Source organism: Phyllostomus hastatus, unplaced genomic scaffold (genome assembly GCF_019186645.2).
Source record: "Phyllostomus hastatus isolate PE091 unplaced genomic scaffold, TTU_PhHast_1.1 phas_scaffold_345, whole genome shotgun sequence".
In the NCBI taxonomy this organism is placed as follows: domain Eukaryota; kingdom Metazoa; phylum Chordata; class Mammalia; order Chiroptera; family Phyllostomidae; genus Phyllostomus; species Phyllostomus hastatus.
The window spans coordinates 12,420,063-12,436,722 of NW_025334024.1; the positions used below are offsets into that span (position 1 = coordinate 12,420,063).

Here is a 16,660-nt window from a genome sequence, read left to right on the forward strand (position 1 = left end):
TTTCTCTATAAGAGCTCTCTCTGCAATGCTCTTCCCTTATAGGAGGTGTTAAACATGCTGAAGGAAAGCAAAGCAGATATCTTCGTGGATCCAGTTCTTCATACAGCTTGTGCCCTGGACATTAAACACCACTGTGCAGCCATCACCCCCGGCCGAGGACGTCGTAAGTCATTGTGTTTGCTCTGATCCTGTCTGAACTGTCTTGGGAGGAGCAAAGACCGACCCCCTCCCCTGCGGGACCACTGTTCTGTAGCTGCAGCTCAGCTGCAGACTGTAACATCTGGGAGCCTGGTCGATGCCGCAATGGCTCTTTGTGGCAAAATGAACTGTGAAATAATCCTGCAATTCGAACTGACCTGACTGTGAAAATTGAGTTATCAGGGGAGCAGAAATTAAGCCATCATCGTGAACCTCTTTCTCATCTTATCCAGTTTGGAATAGCTTCCTCAGCTTCCCCGGGGGCCGCAGCAGTGGCCTCAGTCCACAGGTTCCACGGGAGGTCGAACCTGGGCAGGGGTAAAGTTGTTTCTGTGCCGTGCATGCCCAGTGAAAAGTAAAAGAGACTCTGGACAGCCCACCTTGAAAACGAAGTCTCATTGTGCTCCATTTCAGGTCTTGGGTCGAGTTTCATAGAATGGATTTAACTTTGTCCATCCAACAGCTCTGAAGTCTCTGGTGGTTAGGTACCCTTCCCCCAGCCTTACCGAAATTTCTCTGTTCTGTGTGGTTTCGGACTTTTCTTACTCCTTTCCTTCCACAGAAATGTCCTGCCTCATGGAGGCCCTGGAGGATAAGCGGGTGAGGTTGCAACCTGAGTGCAAAAAGCGCCTCAATGACCGGATTGAAATGTGGAGCTATGCGGCGAAGGTAAGGCCAGGAGCCCCTCCCGAAGTGGCCGTCTCTCCTGTCAGTTCCCAGTCTCTTCAAGATACTTCCCTGGTGTTCTCTTGCGGCTGGCGGGAAATGTAGTTGAGAATCTGCCAGTGTTCCTTTAAGCCTCCTTGGCTGTCGTGAGCCTGGAACCACACCTTGCTCTGCATCAGGCGGGGTCTGCCAGGCTTCGCCAGGGCCGTTACTCTCTGCCTTCATTTGCTCGTAGTTCGCTGCTAAAGAGTGAGTCACCCAAAGGAAGGATATGACTTGAGCCAACTCTGCAAAGCAAAACTAGACGTCGCACCCATGGGGAAAAAAGAAATCCAGCCACTCCTGTTGTGTAGCTTGTTTTTCTAATTCCGCAGTCTGCGGAGAAGAATGTGTGTGTGAGACCGGCCCCCCGCTAGCCTGGAACAGGGAGAGTAATAGGGTCAAGAGAGACATCAGGACGCTAGTGAAAGGGTGTGGTACCCAGGCGGGCTTGGGTTGGGGGAGATTTTTCCTACAAAAATTCAGCCTCTTTGAGAAGACTGGTAACAGTTCTTCTCAAGTATACATTGCTTTGTAGTTTACAAATCACTTCGATGTGTATGTTACCTCATTTAAACCTTGAAACCCTATCAGGTAAGTGGAATGGTTATTTTCATACATTATGGGGGGGCTGACCTCAGAAATTATGACTTGCCCAAGGTAAAAAAGTCAGATGTCAGATTTAAGCTCTTTGTATCTCCCTGCACTGGGAGAGACACATTCCTTGGATCAAGAGAGTGAACATAAGGACTCCTTCTCTACAAGTTCTTCCTGTCACCCATGTGCTTAAAGGTCAAGGGTAACAGGCAAGCGGGAAGACTGCAGAAAGTCTTCATACTTAGACATAAGGGAGCAGAGCTGTCCATGTTGCAAGTGCACCCTTCACCCCTTGTCCCAAGGGAACAAAGTCAGCTTTGAAGTCCTTAGTTGAAACAGCAGAGGCACGAAATTGGTCTTTTCTTTCCTCATCGATTTCCACTTTGGAGCTGCTAATAAGCATTGCTTCAGGGTAACGCCGCTGCTTGTCTCGCGTTGACAAGCGTCGGTGTTCCAATCACATTCGTCGGAAGCCTCCTGCTCTATTTTGTGTGTGTGGGATGAGCACAGAAGCAGCCCGGACATCTCTGGGCCAGCCCTTTTCACCCGGGCTAAGGGGAGGCTCAAAAGAACAGGTTTGTGTGCAACTGGGGAGCCTTTGGGCTCTGACTCCGCAGTAGCAGGCTCCCGTAGAGGTGCATTGAGACAGCAGCGAGGAAGACTGAGGACGAAGACTGGTGTTGTTAACACGTGTCTGCGATGGGGGAGTGGTGAAGTATAGTCAGTCCCCATATGTCATGTCTGCACGTTATTTTTTATTGTTTATGATACAGCAATGAGCGAAAACAAGTCAAGATACAGAATTAGCATACAACACAATTTAAATTATTTTTTACAAACATGGCGAAGAAAATAAATGAGAATACGTAAGAACCTGTGACTTTCTGCTAGTCTCGAAACCATCTCCCATTCCCTGGGCCTCTGGGGCCTCACCTGGCGTATGGGAGTCACGAAACCCGCTCGCGAGGACTGGTGTGAGGACTGAAGGACTGAAAACGCGGGGAGCCCGGGCCAGGGCCCGGCACATCGCCCGTCCTCGGTGTGCGGGCTGCTGTTTTGTCGTCGGTAGTGACTTCTGTGACGAGGCTCCCCTCTTTCGATTTGTCTGCATTTTCTAATCTCTTTTCTTTGTAATTTTCTTAGAAGTCCCTTTTTTTTTTTTTTTTAATTTTTATTCACTTTTAGAGAGGGGAGGGAGGGAAGGAGAGAGAGAGAAACAAACATCAATGTGCGGTTGCTGGGGGTTATGGCCTGCAACCCAAGCTTGTACCCTGGCTGGGAATCAGCAGTCCCTTTTTCTAATTGAATTTATTGGGGTGAGGTTGGTTAACAAAATCATACGATCTTCAAGTGTACAGCTCAGTAAAACACACTGTGTCGTGGGCCCATCACCCAAAGTCAAGTCTCTTTCCAGCCTCGATGACCTCCCCGTTGCCCTCTTCTGCCTCTCCGTCTTCCCTTTCCCTCTGGCTGCCACCATACCATTGTCCGTGTCTGTGTGTTTTATGTATTGTTTTTTTCCTTAGTCCCTTCACCTTTTTTTACCTAGCTCCCCAGCCCTCCTCCCCGACAGCTGTCAGTCTCTTTTTGTTTCTGTGCTTCTGTATTTTGTTTGTAAAGTTATAAGTGAGATTGTGTGGTTAGTCATCTTTTTCTGAATAGCTCATTTCACTTAGCATAATACTCCCCAGGTCCATCTAATCATGCACAGTAGATATATGCAATATTATGATCAGAAAAAGGAGTCATAGCTCTTGTCCCTTGCCCTCTGTCCTCAAAAGAACTGATGTCAATTCAACTAGGAACGGAGGTAGGGCAAGTTAGAGCTCCCAGCCCGGTTCTCTCTCAAAGGGTGATGCTATTACATGTTCTTCCAGGTGGCCCCAGCGGATGGCTTCTCTGACCTCGCCATGCAAGTGATGACATCCCCGTCAAAGAACTACATTCTCTCTGTGATCAGTGGGAGCATCTGTATACTGTTCCTGATTGGCCTGATGTGTGGACGTATCACCAAACGAGTGACACGGGAGCTCAAGGACAGGTAGAGCCACCTTGACCACCGAAGGAACTACCTGTCCGGTGCCCAGTTTGTACAGCCCTCCTGTATAGCATACCCGCTCGCCTCGTTCTTCTCAGAGGTGCCTCCAACACCCGTGTTAGAGCAGCAGCAGGTATCCGCTGCGCTGTCCCGTCTCAGACTCCGCCCGTCTCCTGGTGCCCCTCTCCTCTCCACCGTTCGTGCAGCATCAGCAGCTGGCCGCTCGCTACCACCTTCGTCGGCAAACTTGGGTTTACCTGCTCGTAGACGAGTCTCTCTCATACCAATGGAACTACCGGTACTTCAAGAACCAACTCACCTGACCTGCAACTCAAATGATTTTTCTTTTTTTTAAGAAAAAAAACACCAAAAAAAAAAAAAAAAGAAAGAAACATTTTTAAAGAAAGAAAAAAATGTATATAGTAACACATCTCCTCCAGGCTTGATTTGGGCAGCGGGGTTATTTCTTCTGTGGGACTGTGTCAGATGAAGACAGGATGTTAGAGGGAAACACGCCACCCGATGTGCTGTGCCTGGGATGTCTTGCTTATTTCTCAAAAGCACCTTAGGGCCATGTCAGGGCCGTGGACTTCACCGAGTCGTGGGAGACCACTTACCAGCCTGCTTAGGGTCCTGTTTTCTTCTGCTGAAACAGTTATGCCTTCCAGCTTCCACCCTAATACAGCCACTGCTGGTCAAGACCCCCCGCCCCTGCCCCCAGGCCGTGGGTATTTCTGTGATCTCCTCACCTCAGTGAAGCAAAGCATGATTCTCCATAGGCCAAGGGCGAATGGATTGGGGAGAGGATCAAAACTCTGTGATGCTGATCCGCCCTGAGAGGCTGGACCCTGAGACCCCAGGTAGCAGAATCCCAGTGATCTCCCTCCCCAGGCTAGTGCAGGACTCGGTTACATTGGATTGACCCTGCTGTGGTAGCCGTTGCCCCAGAAGTCCCGCCAGGAAGCAGTGTGTGTCGGGGGAGGGACTCGGGGCAGGAAAGGGCAGCCAGGAATTGACTCACTTTGCTTTATTTTGTAGGCAACAATGCAGGTCAGAGACAATGGCTTATAAAGATTCTCAGCGTGGTCTCAGGGTGACTGGCAGTCCAACCTGACCTTTCTGCAGGCTCAAGGCCACCTTCCTAGACAAGCTCCCTTATGCCTCTGCATGGTGAGGACGTGGAATGCTTTTACATGAAAAGATGGAGGCTTTCTCCATTTTTTTCTTTCTGTCCATTTGCTGCATATACCCACTGTGGTAGGCATTGGCTGAATGTTGTAACTCTGGTGATTCATCAGTCTTTTCAGAGTTTGAGCTTAATGGAAGCAGCATTCCTGGCCCCCTCCCTCCCCTGCAGCGGGGAGTGACAGCTTCGGAGGGCGCAGAGGGAGGAGCGCCGGCCTCGCGGTTCTCCCGCACACCCGGGCCTGAGTCTGGGGCATGGAGTCACAGTAGCTGCGCAAGAGGGCGGCGTGTACAGTGGGAGATATATTTATATAATATATATTTTATTAATCTGTTAGACGTCCACAAAGTATTATAAATCATGTGCCTAAAACTGTCTGCATAGACCATGGCGCCCTTCCTCTCCGGCCCCTCCTTCGCCACCGTCCACATGTGCCACGGACCCACGCGGCACCTGTCTTCCCTGGATTGCGTTCAGTACACGGTGGGACAGTCTGTGGGTCACTCGATCCAACTTACTCCTTGTCTGACCTGACTGATGTGTATCTGATACTGTGGTTTTCTTCTTTTCCTCTCATTTCTCCTCGCTACCCTTCCTGGAGGCAGTGGGTTCCCGAAGCCAGCCGCGTGTTCCCCCCGCCTAGGGCACTGCAGGTCACTGAGGGGAGCTGCTGTGCTGCTTGGTCCCCGCAGTCCCGCTCGCAGAGTCTTCCTGATTCTCAGTGGCTGTCGTGGGTTCTTCAGTCTCACAAAACTTGAAACTCTCAAAGTCTGAGCAGCACTCCCGGCTACCACCACTGCCGGCCAGAGCTGAGCTGGTCCCAACAGCTTACTCCCAGGGGTTCCCACCTCGGGGTGGGGGCTGCTGAGGCTGGGAGTTGAGAAGCGGGGCTACCCTCTAAACGCTGAACCCCCTCAGAGTGTCTGCCGAGGTTTACAGATAGGATTAATGTTCACCTCTTGGAGGGGCGGGGCCGTCATCATCTCCACAGTCTCCCTCCCAGTACGCACAGAGCATCTCCATAAGTCAGTGTTTCTCGGTACACCGTTCTTTCCGAACTGAGACCTTCTTCGTTCACTGTCTGCGGCAGATCTGGAAGTTTGAGAAGGAGTTTGATTCTTGAAACATTTGTCCTCTTTAGAAACGGTCAGAGTAGAAGGGATAACTCTGCCTGTACCTTCAGTTTTTTGTTGCGAGAAAGCATTTCCCCATCCTACTTGGAATAGTTTTTATATGACTGGTACTTAAGACTCCAGGCAGTGTCCTGAGCAGTTTTCTGCGCCCAGTACCATCCGAACCTGCACTGTGTCTGTTCTGTTCTGCTCTGCACTGGGTATAACACACAGGTTCTGGGCACTCTGGTTATCGTCAGCCTCGGGATTCAGTTGTGGGTGAATCAAGGAGTCAGGAAGAAACCATGGCCCTGCTGGAGGAACTAATGATAGCCCGTGGCATTTATCTTCTGCTGCCTAGCCCATGAATAATAGCAGAAGTAACAAGTGGGGCGGGGTTTGCTGAAAATTACATAGCCAGGTAACTCTCCTGGCCTTATTAGCTCACTCCAGTGTCTCAGGGACTCACACTTAACGTGCTCCATGACATTCCAGAGGCACCAGGAGGTCAGGCTCCTGAGCTGGAGGCACTGTGCACAGGAAGTCAGAAGTCTGGGCAAACGGCAAGAACAAGACAGTACAGCTGCTCCCTGTACTGGAGTGTCGCCCACAGAGGGTGGCTCTGGGAGCGAGACTTTACCCTGGTGCATCCCTGGCCCTCCTCTGCTATCGCTGAGGTCCCTGGAGAAGCCTGTTCACAAGGAGCACCGAGACAGAAGCCCTAGCAAAGGCCCAGGTTCTCTGCGTTCCCGGAGGCCCTCTGCCAGCACTCCCAGTCCCAGTCGTGTGGGTCCAGTCGGCTCGTTCTGAGCCCGTGCATCCTTAGAAGCTAGGGGAATTCTAGTATTTAGTGAGCAGGTGTTGACTTGAATTCATTGCAGGCTTTCAGCAATCTCAACATCCTGTGCTTACTCTTCTGGGGGAGCAGAGAACAGTTCTGCTGGTGGGGAGAGTGGGAAATTATGCTTTCCCAGAAGATGTCACAGAAAATTGCTATTAGATTTCATCTCTTCCCATTTCCTGAGGTCACATAATAGACGAATCCAATGGTTAAGAGGTCTGTGGTGTCCATTTACACTTTAACAGACAAAGCGGAAAAGAAGTTGTATGCTGACTTCCTCTGCCTTCCCAAGAGAAGAGTCACTCTCAGACGTGAGTGTGACTTCTGGAAAGGGCACCCATCCTCCCCACCCCCAGGCGGTGGTACTACTGGCTCAAAGATCCCTTCCAAAGTGTTCCATCAGGGAAGGGTAGATTGCTACGTGGGACCTCTTTTCTGAGCTGACCTCAGGTTTCTCTGAGAAAAGGCCTTCACTTCCCGTTTCTTCCCTTCCCTCACCAAAAAATAAATGCATAATCATTCTTCTCCTAGAACTCATGCTAAGTAAGCATATATGGAGAAGGAAGCTAGAGTAGGGACCCTTGGAAGCTAGCCAGCCCAACCTGACACATTCAACCTAAATTTTGGCATAGAACAAAAAGAGTATGGCCTTTGAATTATGTGCATTTTGATATGTTTGCTTGTATTTCAGATTCTTACAAATTTGAAAAACCTCAGAGATCCCTTTTATTTCTCATCATCTGGACAGCATCAGAGTAGTTTTACAGAGCTGTGCTCAGGTGCCCTGAGGTTCTCCCGGGCCTTCAGGGACGCTCCTCACCTCCCCCGTGGTCTTTGATTCGCAAGGGCCTGGGCCCAGAGCGGGCGTTCGGTCTGCCTCTCACTCTCAGTTGTCTTGCTTGGCTACCGCTCTGACTGCGCTGCTCTTGGCCCTGCCTCGACCTCAGACTGCGTGGAAGTTGTTAGCAAACTCAGACCGACCTTCAGGGTGCATGCAGGTCTCCCCAGCCCGTCGAGTGAGATCACTGTGAAGGCAGGGACTGTTTGCATCCGGGGCACAAAGGTGGGGTGGTCTGCTAGGGCTGGCGGTGACAGGATCCTGGCGGTGGCTTCCTCTCCTTCCCCCTTCCCACGATCCACCGTGAAGCACAGGCGGGGATACTGGGATGCGTGCAGTGGAGCAATCTCCCTGGGCAAGGAGAACATCATAGTGCCTCTGTGTTCTGTTTTTGCCTCTCCTCCCCCAAACATAGAGGTGACACCCAGACCCCGAGCCCAGCAGCACCTCTGCCAGACATGCTAGGGTGGTTTGAGCAGGTCCCCCCGTCAGATCGCGGCGCACTGGGTGGAGCGGCCTCTCCCGGCGCGGTGTCCCCAGGTCAGTCGGGACAGGAAAGCAGACGTGCAGCCGATGCTGTGTGAGGTCTTAGGCCTTTGACTTTTTTTTTTTTTTTAAGGAAGAAAGAAAAGTAAAATTAACAAGCCTCTTTTGTAAATGGTTTTCCTTTCTATGTATAAACTCCCCGCAGTTCCTTGTTTTTACATGTTCATGCTGTGTAATTTTGAGATGTTTCCGAGATTCTGAACATAATGTGCATTTTTTTCTGTACAGATGAAATGGGAGAATTTAATAAAGAGTTTGCAGGTTTTTACTTGTTAAATCTTCTCTATGGTGACTAGGAGGACTCGCTACAACCACCTGCTCTCCTGGTGGAAGTCCATAGAGCTGTGAACTTGTCACTGGTGCTCACAAAACTTGCTGTTGAGTTTGTAGTGTTCTCGGTTACGACGTGCAGAGGAGGGCCGTAGGACTTCCAGAGGAGAGATGGGAGTCAGATCTGGGTTTTTCTGGCCCTCGGGCTGATGTGTCCAGAATTGTTCATTCTACTTGTGTGTTCAAGCGTGTCCTGAGGCTCCTTCCTGGGAGGAGCACCTGCCTGGAGCCTCTCCTTACAGGTACGACACGTGGGTGGTGCCTGGTCTCGCAGCCACCTTCCAGTGAGGCCCAGGGCTAGGCCGCATTTATTTTCTGTGCCCTGCCCAGCTCTGGGGCCCGTGGCTGCTGCAACACTCTTGATGAGCCTTCTGCCTCCGGCACTTAGCAAAGCTAATTTGCGTCTGGGTGTTTAAAAAGTAATAGCTTAATGAGTTATCACAGTAGCAAAGATTTTTGAAGTCACAACATCCATACTAGGACTCGCGTAACGGATGTTCCGTGAGAAAGGAACGGGAACCCCGGGACCAGGGTTTCTTCTCGGAACCCGTCACGTCTGTCTCGGCAGCTGTCCCGTAAGAGGGGGTGGGCCGGGGTGTAGAGTGGAGGCCAGGAGGAGGTGAGGAGCAAGAGGAAGGAGGAGAGGGTTTGAGGGCCCTCTGAGTGCGTGCGTCCCGAGTGGAGCATCCAGCACCAGGTGCTCCTGAGTGTCCCAGCGAAGCTGCCTGCGTTGCTGTAAGTGTGGGAGAGGAGGTGCAGGGTTCGAGCTGTCTGTCCCCGTGCCCCACAAGGGAGAGGTGGACGCGTAGCCCAGCTGCACTCGCCCCTCTGATGGGGGGCATGCTGCCCAGCCGAAGCCTCAGCTGCCGCAGAGTGAGTCGCCGCACCCCAGACTTCGTGTGTCTGGCTTTTCTGGTGAAAGATCCTTGTCCAGCTGCAGTCCTGAGAGATATTGAGCACTAATTCTCAAAAAGGGCTACGAATGACAGGGTTTTAGCCAAAAGGGGAGAACCTTAGACCATCTAACTCTCAACTTGGATGAGGAGTGAGGTGCAGACAAGAGAAGGGACCGTGCTTTCACAGGCAGCTAATTGGCGGCAAAACGGGAAGGGCTGCTGCTGCCGTGTGCTTTTCCCCCTGACCGCCCAGATCGGCTTTGGGACCGGTGTGGCCGAACTGAAACCCCAGCCCCATCGTGCTCCGGCCTGCAGGCCCTGGACTGGCCTCCCCTGGGAGCCGTGGGCCTCCGCCCTGGGTCCTCACCTTGCCCCAAATAACCCATAGCACAGCAGTGTCTTCCCAGAGTCCCTGTGGGGGCGGGGGGGGGGGGGCACTCATACAGTCCGGAAGAAAGAAGAGGGATCTGAGGGGGAGCAGGCACTAATTAGGAAAAAGCTGGCTGGAGCCAAGAGGGAGCACCCAGGGCTTGGGCAGTTCCCAGCAGGATGTTGGAGCTGCCGGGGGCCCTCCAGGGCCCTGGCAGGCTGCGCCTTCCACCTGCCTGCATCCGGAATCGGGGCTGCTCCTCGGCCCTCCTGGGTAAGGGTGGGCCCAACAGCAGCGACTCCTGCAGAGAGCAGCCAGGACCGGGCTGCGGAGCTGAGCTGTGCCCAGCAGCCCCAGGCAGCAGCAGATGATGGCAGCGAGGGTCTGTTCCAGCCCACTGGGGGGGGAGAGAGGCATGGGGGGTGGGGAGGGTGACCCACCCACTCCTCTGACGCTGCATTTTCATGCTCTTCTCCCTGCCACTCGCTGCCTCCTTCCAAAAAGCTTGCTCCGGCTCCCCTTGTTCTCCTAGAGGTTGTGTTATTCCCCTTTCACAGAGGGAACAGTTAGACTTGAGTTCTGTACAGGCAGAGATGGTTTAGACGGGGCGTGATGACTGGGTGGGGGGTGGGTCTGAGGCCAAGAGAAGTTAAAGGACTCACCCAGGGGACACAAGGCTGGGAGCCAGGTGCCCTGCACACTTCCCCAGACTCCGCAGCATCCACAGGAGCTCCCCAGACCCTCCAGGGGAAGGGCCTCTCCCCTCTGAGCTGAATGTATTCTGCGTTGCTACCCCATGGGTCTCAGCACAGTTCTCCTTTCATTCTGATCCTTGGTGCAGTGTCCGGCCTGGCCTTCTAGTCTGGCTCGTGTTCACACTGTGTTCCAGGCATCTCTGTCCTGGCACATACTCAGTGCTCCATAAATATTTATTGAATGGGTCACTCTGACAGGGGAAAATCACGTCTCACCACCTCGGGGATCCGAGGTCAGTGTCTGGCGCTCCCTCCAAGGCAACTGTTCTCATGGGTCTCATTCCAGCTCTCCGGTTCCACCCTTCTCCTGAACCCTGGACAGAGCAGATGCCCTTCAACTAGCTTCCAACAGGCACTCGCCACCAGAGAATGCAGAAGCCAGGAGTGACAGAGTGAGTGTTAGGACCTCACGGGTCCTCCAGTGTCATTGCAGTCTCTGGAGCCGGGGCGCTTTGCCACACACAGCAGTGCCTGTCTTGACCTTCCAAGTAGCCAGGGGGTGATCTGGATGTCTAGGTTCCAGGTGGTTGCACCAGGAGGAAGAGCAAAACCCCCAGGTCCTCTGTGCTTGCCTTGGCCCTGGGGCAGGGACAGCACAACCTCTGAGGCTCTGCCTATCCCACAACCCAGCCACATGCCCTGACTGGGGATCGAGCCGGTGACCTCTTGATTCATAGGCTGGTGCTCAGTCCACTGAGCCACACCAGCTAGGGCCGATTTCATAGTTTTTATTAGACCTTTCCTGGGTGTGAATGTCTGGGTTAAGGTATCTGGGTCCATCCTCAGGTGCTCCCGGTCAGTTCCTCCATCAAGAGGCGTGAACTCCTGCCCTGCCAGCAGTCCACTCCTCTGGGACTGCCTTCTCTTCCCCCATCACTATGGACCCAAGCTTCCTCCAAGGGGGCTCCTCCAGCTACACCTTTCGTCCCAAGGCCACTGCCACCCGCTCCATTGCAATCCTACACTCCAGAGTGTAGTGTAGGGTGTACACTCCTATACACCCTTAGACTCACCCTGACAGAGCAGATGAGTACCTTCCCCAATGATATTCTGGCCTGGAAACCACATGACACAGTGGTAGCTGCCCTCGTCAGCAGGGCTGGCATTGCCTACAGTAGGGTGTGGCGTTCTGGGCCTGGCCTGTGTCTGCCAAGGAGCAGGACTCATGCCCAAACCGTGGCCCCTTCTCAGTGACTCAACAGGAAGCTGACTCATCAGTTCAGCTGCTGGTCCCCAGGCAAGACATGGGCCCTGGCAGGGCTGCCTGCACCACACACCAGATCTGTGGCTTCCCTTGCCCGCTCGGCACAGCAGGCTGAGGCTGGAAGCAGCCTTGCACCCTGAGGAGGCAGAGAGGACTGGAAATCGCTCCGTGGCCATTCCTTAGGCATTTACTCTCAGCTCGGCTAGTGTGGGGTCTGTTCTAGAGAGCCATTTGGCAATACCAGTGAGAACTGTAATTCATCATACCTCCTGATCTAGCAATTCTGTTTGCATAAATGTATCCTATAAAAATAATTGAACCCATGCATGTTGGTTTGCCCACAAAGATATTATTATACTCTTTATAGTAATGAGAAACTAAACAACTACAATTAGAGCAGAGGTTACATTTTAAAGTGAACCACCATATCATGCAATACTATGCAGCCCCCCAAAAGGAAAGTGTAGGGCTTCTACTTCTGGATAGTAAGGAGTAGTTCGCCCCTGAATACTGCTCCCAGTAAGAACACTGAGAAAAGCTAGTGAAGCAGGTGATTTCTGTGGTGTAAGGGAGCTGCAGCAGCAGCAGTAACCAGGAAGTGAAGATTGTGGAGAGAGGAGAACCACGAAGGGGCAGGTGGGCCATCTGCAGCCGCCCACATTGGCCGGTTTTGGCAAGAGGCTGGGGATCCAGGTTTCCCCCCAAGCAGAAGGCGTCAAGTAGGACAAGAGAAATTAGCAGGTTTTTTATAGTCTCACAGCCTAGAGTGACAAAATTGAAGACTTTGGGGGCCTTAAAAATAGGTTCAGGTTTCATGCCATTTACTGAAGCTGGAAATTTTACAACATGGGAACCTAAAAAGCTAAGCCCAAGCATGTGTAAAGCAGGCCAGAACTTGGCAGAATCACAGTGCCAAGAAGATAAAGATCAGAGTTCAAGCTCTCTCGGAAGGACACACCCTAGTGAGGACCCCAGGCTTTGCGTTGAAAGCCCTGCAAGGCCACGCCCGAGGAGCTGTTTGACAGCCACCGCAGTAATGACTTCCCTGGGCTCGAAGCATCGGCAGGTGATAAAACAAACTCATGGGTGAACGTTTGGGGGTCTTATTCTGGTTTGTGTGTGTGTGTGTGTGTGTGTGTTGAGAACAGAGTGCTCAGATTACTTGTTAACTACAGGTACCTCCCCCCGAATTACTTGTTAACTACAGAGAGGAAAAAAATAGTCATTTGCCATGGAGAAACCCGGCAGACACGGAATAACCACGGGGAACGGGCCTGATGGATCCCATGTGCCCTTGCCAGAATGCATGGGGAAAGGCACAGCACCCTTCCGTGGTGATCCCGTCAGAAGTGCGTAGCCTGAATCTAACCGGAGGAGACACCAGACGAACCCCAAAGGAGGGACTTTCTGTGCCGCGGCTGGCGGCACGGCTCCGTGAAAGCCGCGGGCGGTGGGGCTGCTCCGGGTCAGAGGGCGCCGGAGAGACACGAAAACCGAATGCAGTGTGTGGATCCCAGGCCAGGAATTTTTTAAATTTTGCTCTAAATACTGGTGAGAGAGTGGGTGAACTTTGAAGATTAATAGATTAAATAATATTTTATTGTTCATTTGCTGATGTTGTTGTACTGAGTTATAAAAAATAAGGCCGATGGTTGATTTCTCATCAGAAATGATAGAAGCCAGAAGACAATGAAAAGATACATTTAAAGTTCTGGTGTGAAGAAAAACGGCCCCCATAGAATTTTTTTTACCTAGTGCAGATGGCTGTTGAAGATGTTCTCAGTTAATTAAAACTGAGAGAATTTGTCACCATCAGACTTGTACAAAAGAAACCCTAAAGGAAAATCTGGACAAAGCAAAAATGACACTGGCTGAAAATACTGAAACATACGAAGGAATACATGAAGAGTACTAGAAAGGGTATTCGTTAAATATAAATAAATAATGTCCGTACAAAGGAAGAAAAATGTCTTTAAAATATATATTGGCTTAAAATCTCTATAAGAACAGGATATTTCACAACACACATAACCAACAGAGCATCCCTATTTAGATTATATAAAGACCTACAAATCAGTAAGAAAAGGTCAAACCAACCAGTAGAAAATGGGCAAAAGACCTGAACAGGATCACTAAACAGGATATATGAAAAAAATCAGTGAGCATATGAAACAGCTCAGTCTCTTCCGTCGTCGGGGAAACTGCACGCACACCTGAATAGCTAAAATGAGAAGAAAAAAATGAAAACAAACCAAAAAAAAACAACCAGGTCATACTTGTCAAAGATTTGCATCAATTGGAATCCTCATACATATAGATTTTCTCTTTTTTGGCTCATATTTCAAAATCTGAAGGTAATATTTGAAGCCACTAATGGTAGCGTGTGTGGGTTTACGATTATGGGAGGTCTTATACCTTTTAATATTTTTACTCCTGTTTAGTTGTATTTTCCATGTTTTACTATCAAAGTCAGACAGAAATGACACGTGTTACGTTTTGAGAACAAGCGCCTCTCCCCCACCACGCCAAGACCCAGTGCCTGACGGCGTCTCCTCCCCTCTGTCTCTTCTGACCTCTGCAGACTTAGTCCTGCCCACCTCTGTCCCGAAGCCGCCGCCTCCTCCTCCTTGGCCCTCCCCGCCTGGGCTTCTCCTCTTCCTCCCTCCAGTGCCTGCTGTCCTAGTCTTTAGCATCTCCCTCCCTCACCGCCTCGCTCCTGTCCCCAGTGCAAGCGCTCCTAGGGAAGCCACTTGCTGGGGACTCCTCAGTGTCTCTGGTCTCCTTTCCACAGTTAGAGTGGGGGTCAGGCCGCCGACCCCTTCTCCATCAGCCGGCAGACCAGCCTCCACCTCCTGGTCCTGCACTTTCCTGGGGCGCAGGAGTCCTCCCATCCACCCTCCCCACCCCAGGCCAGTCCTGCCGGCCCTGGCTGTGTGACTGGGGACAAGTTATTTAAGGCCCAGTTTCACCCATAACGCGGGTAAAGCGGGGACCGTAGCACCTGCCTCACAGAATTGTTGTAAGGATTCAGTGAGGTAAAAGTCCAGCACACAGCGTTTAATCAGTGTCACCTATTTCTATTTCTGTTAAGCTTAGTTGGACGGTGTTATGCCTGGTGCCCTTCCTCCGTATCCCTCAGCTGCCCTTCCCAAGCCCCACCTGTCTTGCAGGTGCAGCCCAAACGCCTGGCAGATGGTGCTTTCTCCAGCGACCCCTGCCTGTCTCAGTGCTCTCCCATCCCTCGGGCCCGTGGTCACCAGATGGAGGTGAGGAGTCCACAGGACTGTGCACCAGCTGCTCTGGCCCGTGGCCTCCAGTGTTCCCCCAGCCTAAGAGGCCTCTCCTTCATGCACTCCTAAACCAGAATGCATCTCAGGCAGCCCCCCACCCCTTTTAAAAAGGAGAAAGAGAGGCTCTGAACCTGCGGGAGAGAAAAGGGGGGGCTCACCCCGGGCAGGGAGCAGCAGCTAGAGTGGCAGGGCCCAGCCAGGCGGGGACATCTGGTTCCTCTCTGAAGCCTTGGTTGGGCTAACATCTCATCGACTCTGGCACAGGGAGTGTAGCTCTTCTCCCACGGGCCTCCTTATGGCCCCAGAACCAAAGGCTTGGTGTCTGCTCCCTGCCTAGGTGTGGGGGGTTGGGGCAAACACGGATGCAGTGCAATTGTGGGCCAACCCCAATGTCCAGGTCTCAGAAAGCCCCTAGTCTGGGCTGTGGAGGTGAGGGGGTGGGACATGTCAGTCCTGGGGTGAAGGGCAGGGGACCACTTCATTTGCAAGGAACAGAAAACGCAACTGCAGTTGATTTAAGCAGAGGAGGCAGTTCATTAGCCCATGAAACAGAAGTCCTGGGGAGGTCCCAGCTTCAGGCATGGCTGGATCCTTGGGCGTCAGCTGTGTTGTCAGAAACGCATCGCTTCCCTTCTCTCTCTTCTTCCCCCCTGTTTCGGTTTGGTTCTCAGGCAGGCTGTCCACGTGTGATGGGGAGGTGTCCGCCAGGCACGCAAGACTCGAGTCTGCCAGATTAGCCACCCCAGGGGAAAGGGAGAGTCTCCCTGTTACTTAGAGCACTGGTCCAGGGCCGAGGCTGGCTGACCAGAGCCTGCAGAATGTGACTGCCCAAACCAGCCACTGTGGGCAGGAGGCCGGCCAGGCCGGGGTCCCTTGTGCCCCTCTGGAAGCTAAGCGGGTGGGGGCTGCTAGAGGGAAGGCAGTGTCGGCTCATCCTTGAGGATTTCAAGTCTCAGCGTGACGGTTCCCAGAGGGAAGGTGGATTCAGTTACCGAAAGATGCTGGGCAGGTACCTGCCGTCCAGAGGGACTCATAGAGCAGAATAGGGGGGCTCGCCCCTGCTGAAGAGAGGTGACCTCTGCCCACAGCCCCCTCCTCACTGCCTCCCCGTGCCACCCCGTACAGGGTGGCCCTGTTTCACTGTGGTCCCAAGCAGTTGGCAGCAGTTTCCTTGGCCACTCAGGTAGAAAAGCCCTGAGGTCCCGGTCACGGGAGCCCGTGACTCCCTTCCTGCCCGCAGACCGAGACCTCATGGCTCTTCGATGACAGTCGGGATGATGACAGAGAACTGGCCACCTGCTCCTCTGCCCCTCAGGTGGGGGAGTCCTGTAAGGCACTCGGCGCACCCAGCGCCTGGCGTGTTGGGAACACGCGGGGAACGAGGGAGGTTGTGTTTTCCAAGGTGGCCGCCACGGCACTTCCCATCCCACGTGACCACCTTTCTTTTCCATCCCCGTGTCTGTTACTTGGAAAAGACGTATTTGACACACAGTGAACTGCACACACTGGAAGTGTCTACTTTGGTACATTTTGATGTGCATACCACTGTTGAACCATCGCCACTATCAAAAGATCGAGCATGTCCATCACCTCCAACAGTGTCCCTATGCCCCTTTGGCGTCCCGCCCCCCACCCCACCCTTAGCACTCCAGGCAGCCCTTGGGCTTCCTGCCACGGCGGGTTCGTTTGCGTTTTCCAGACTTTTGTGTAAAGTGAACAGTACTGCACATTCACTTCTGTCCGACTTCATTCAG

General features: G+C 52.4%; 1 protein-coding gene across 1 annotated transcript in view; it reads left to right on the forward strand.

The window, feature by feature from the left end:
* Positions 1-8,338, forward strand: part of GLG1 (golgi glycoprotein 1) — a 108,220-nt gene extending 99,882 nt beyond the window's left edge. Inside the window, exons 24-26 of the mRNA XM_045818410.1 lie at positions 43-163; positions 761-867; positions 3,378-8,338. Coding sequence (XP_045674366.1) covers positions 43-163; positions 761-867; positions 3,378-3,545 — 396 coding nt within the window. The 3' untranslated portion in view covers positions 3,546-8,338. The remainder of the gene's footprint in view (positions 1-42; positions 164-760; positions 868-3,377) is intronic.
* The last annotated feature ends 8,322 nt before the right edge of the window (positions 8,339-16,660 follow it).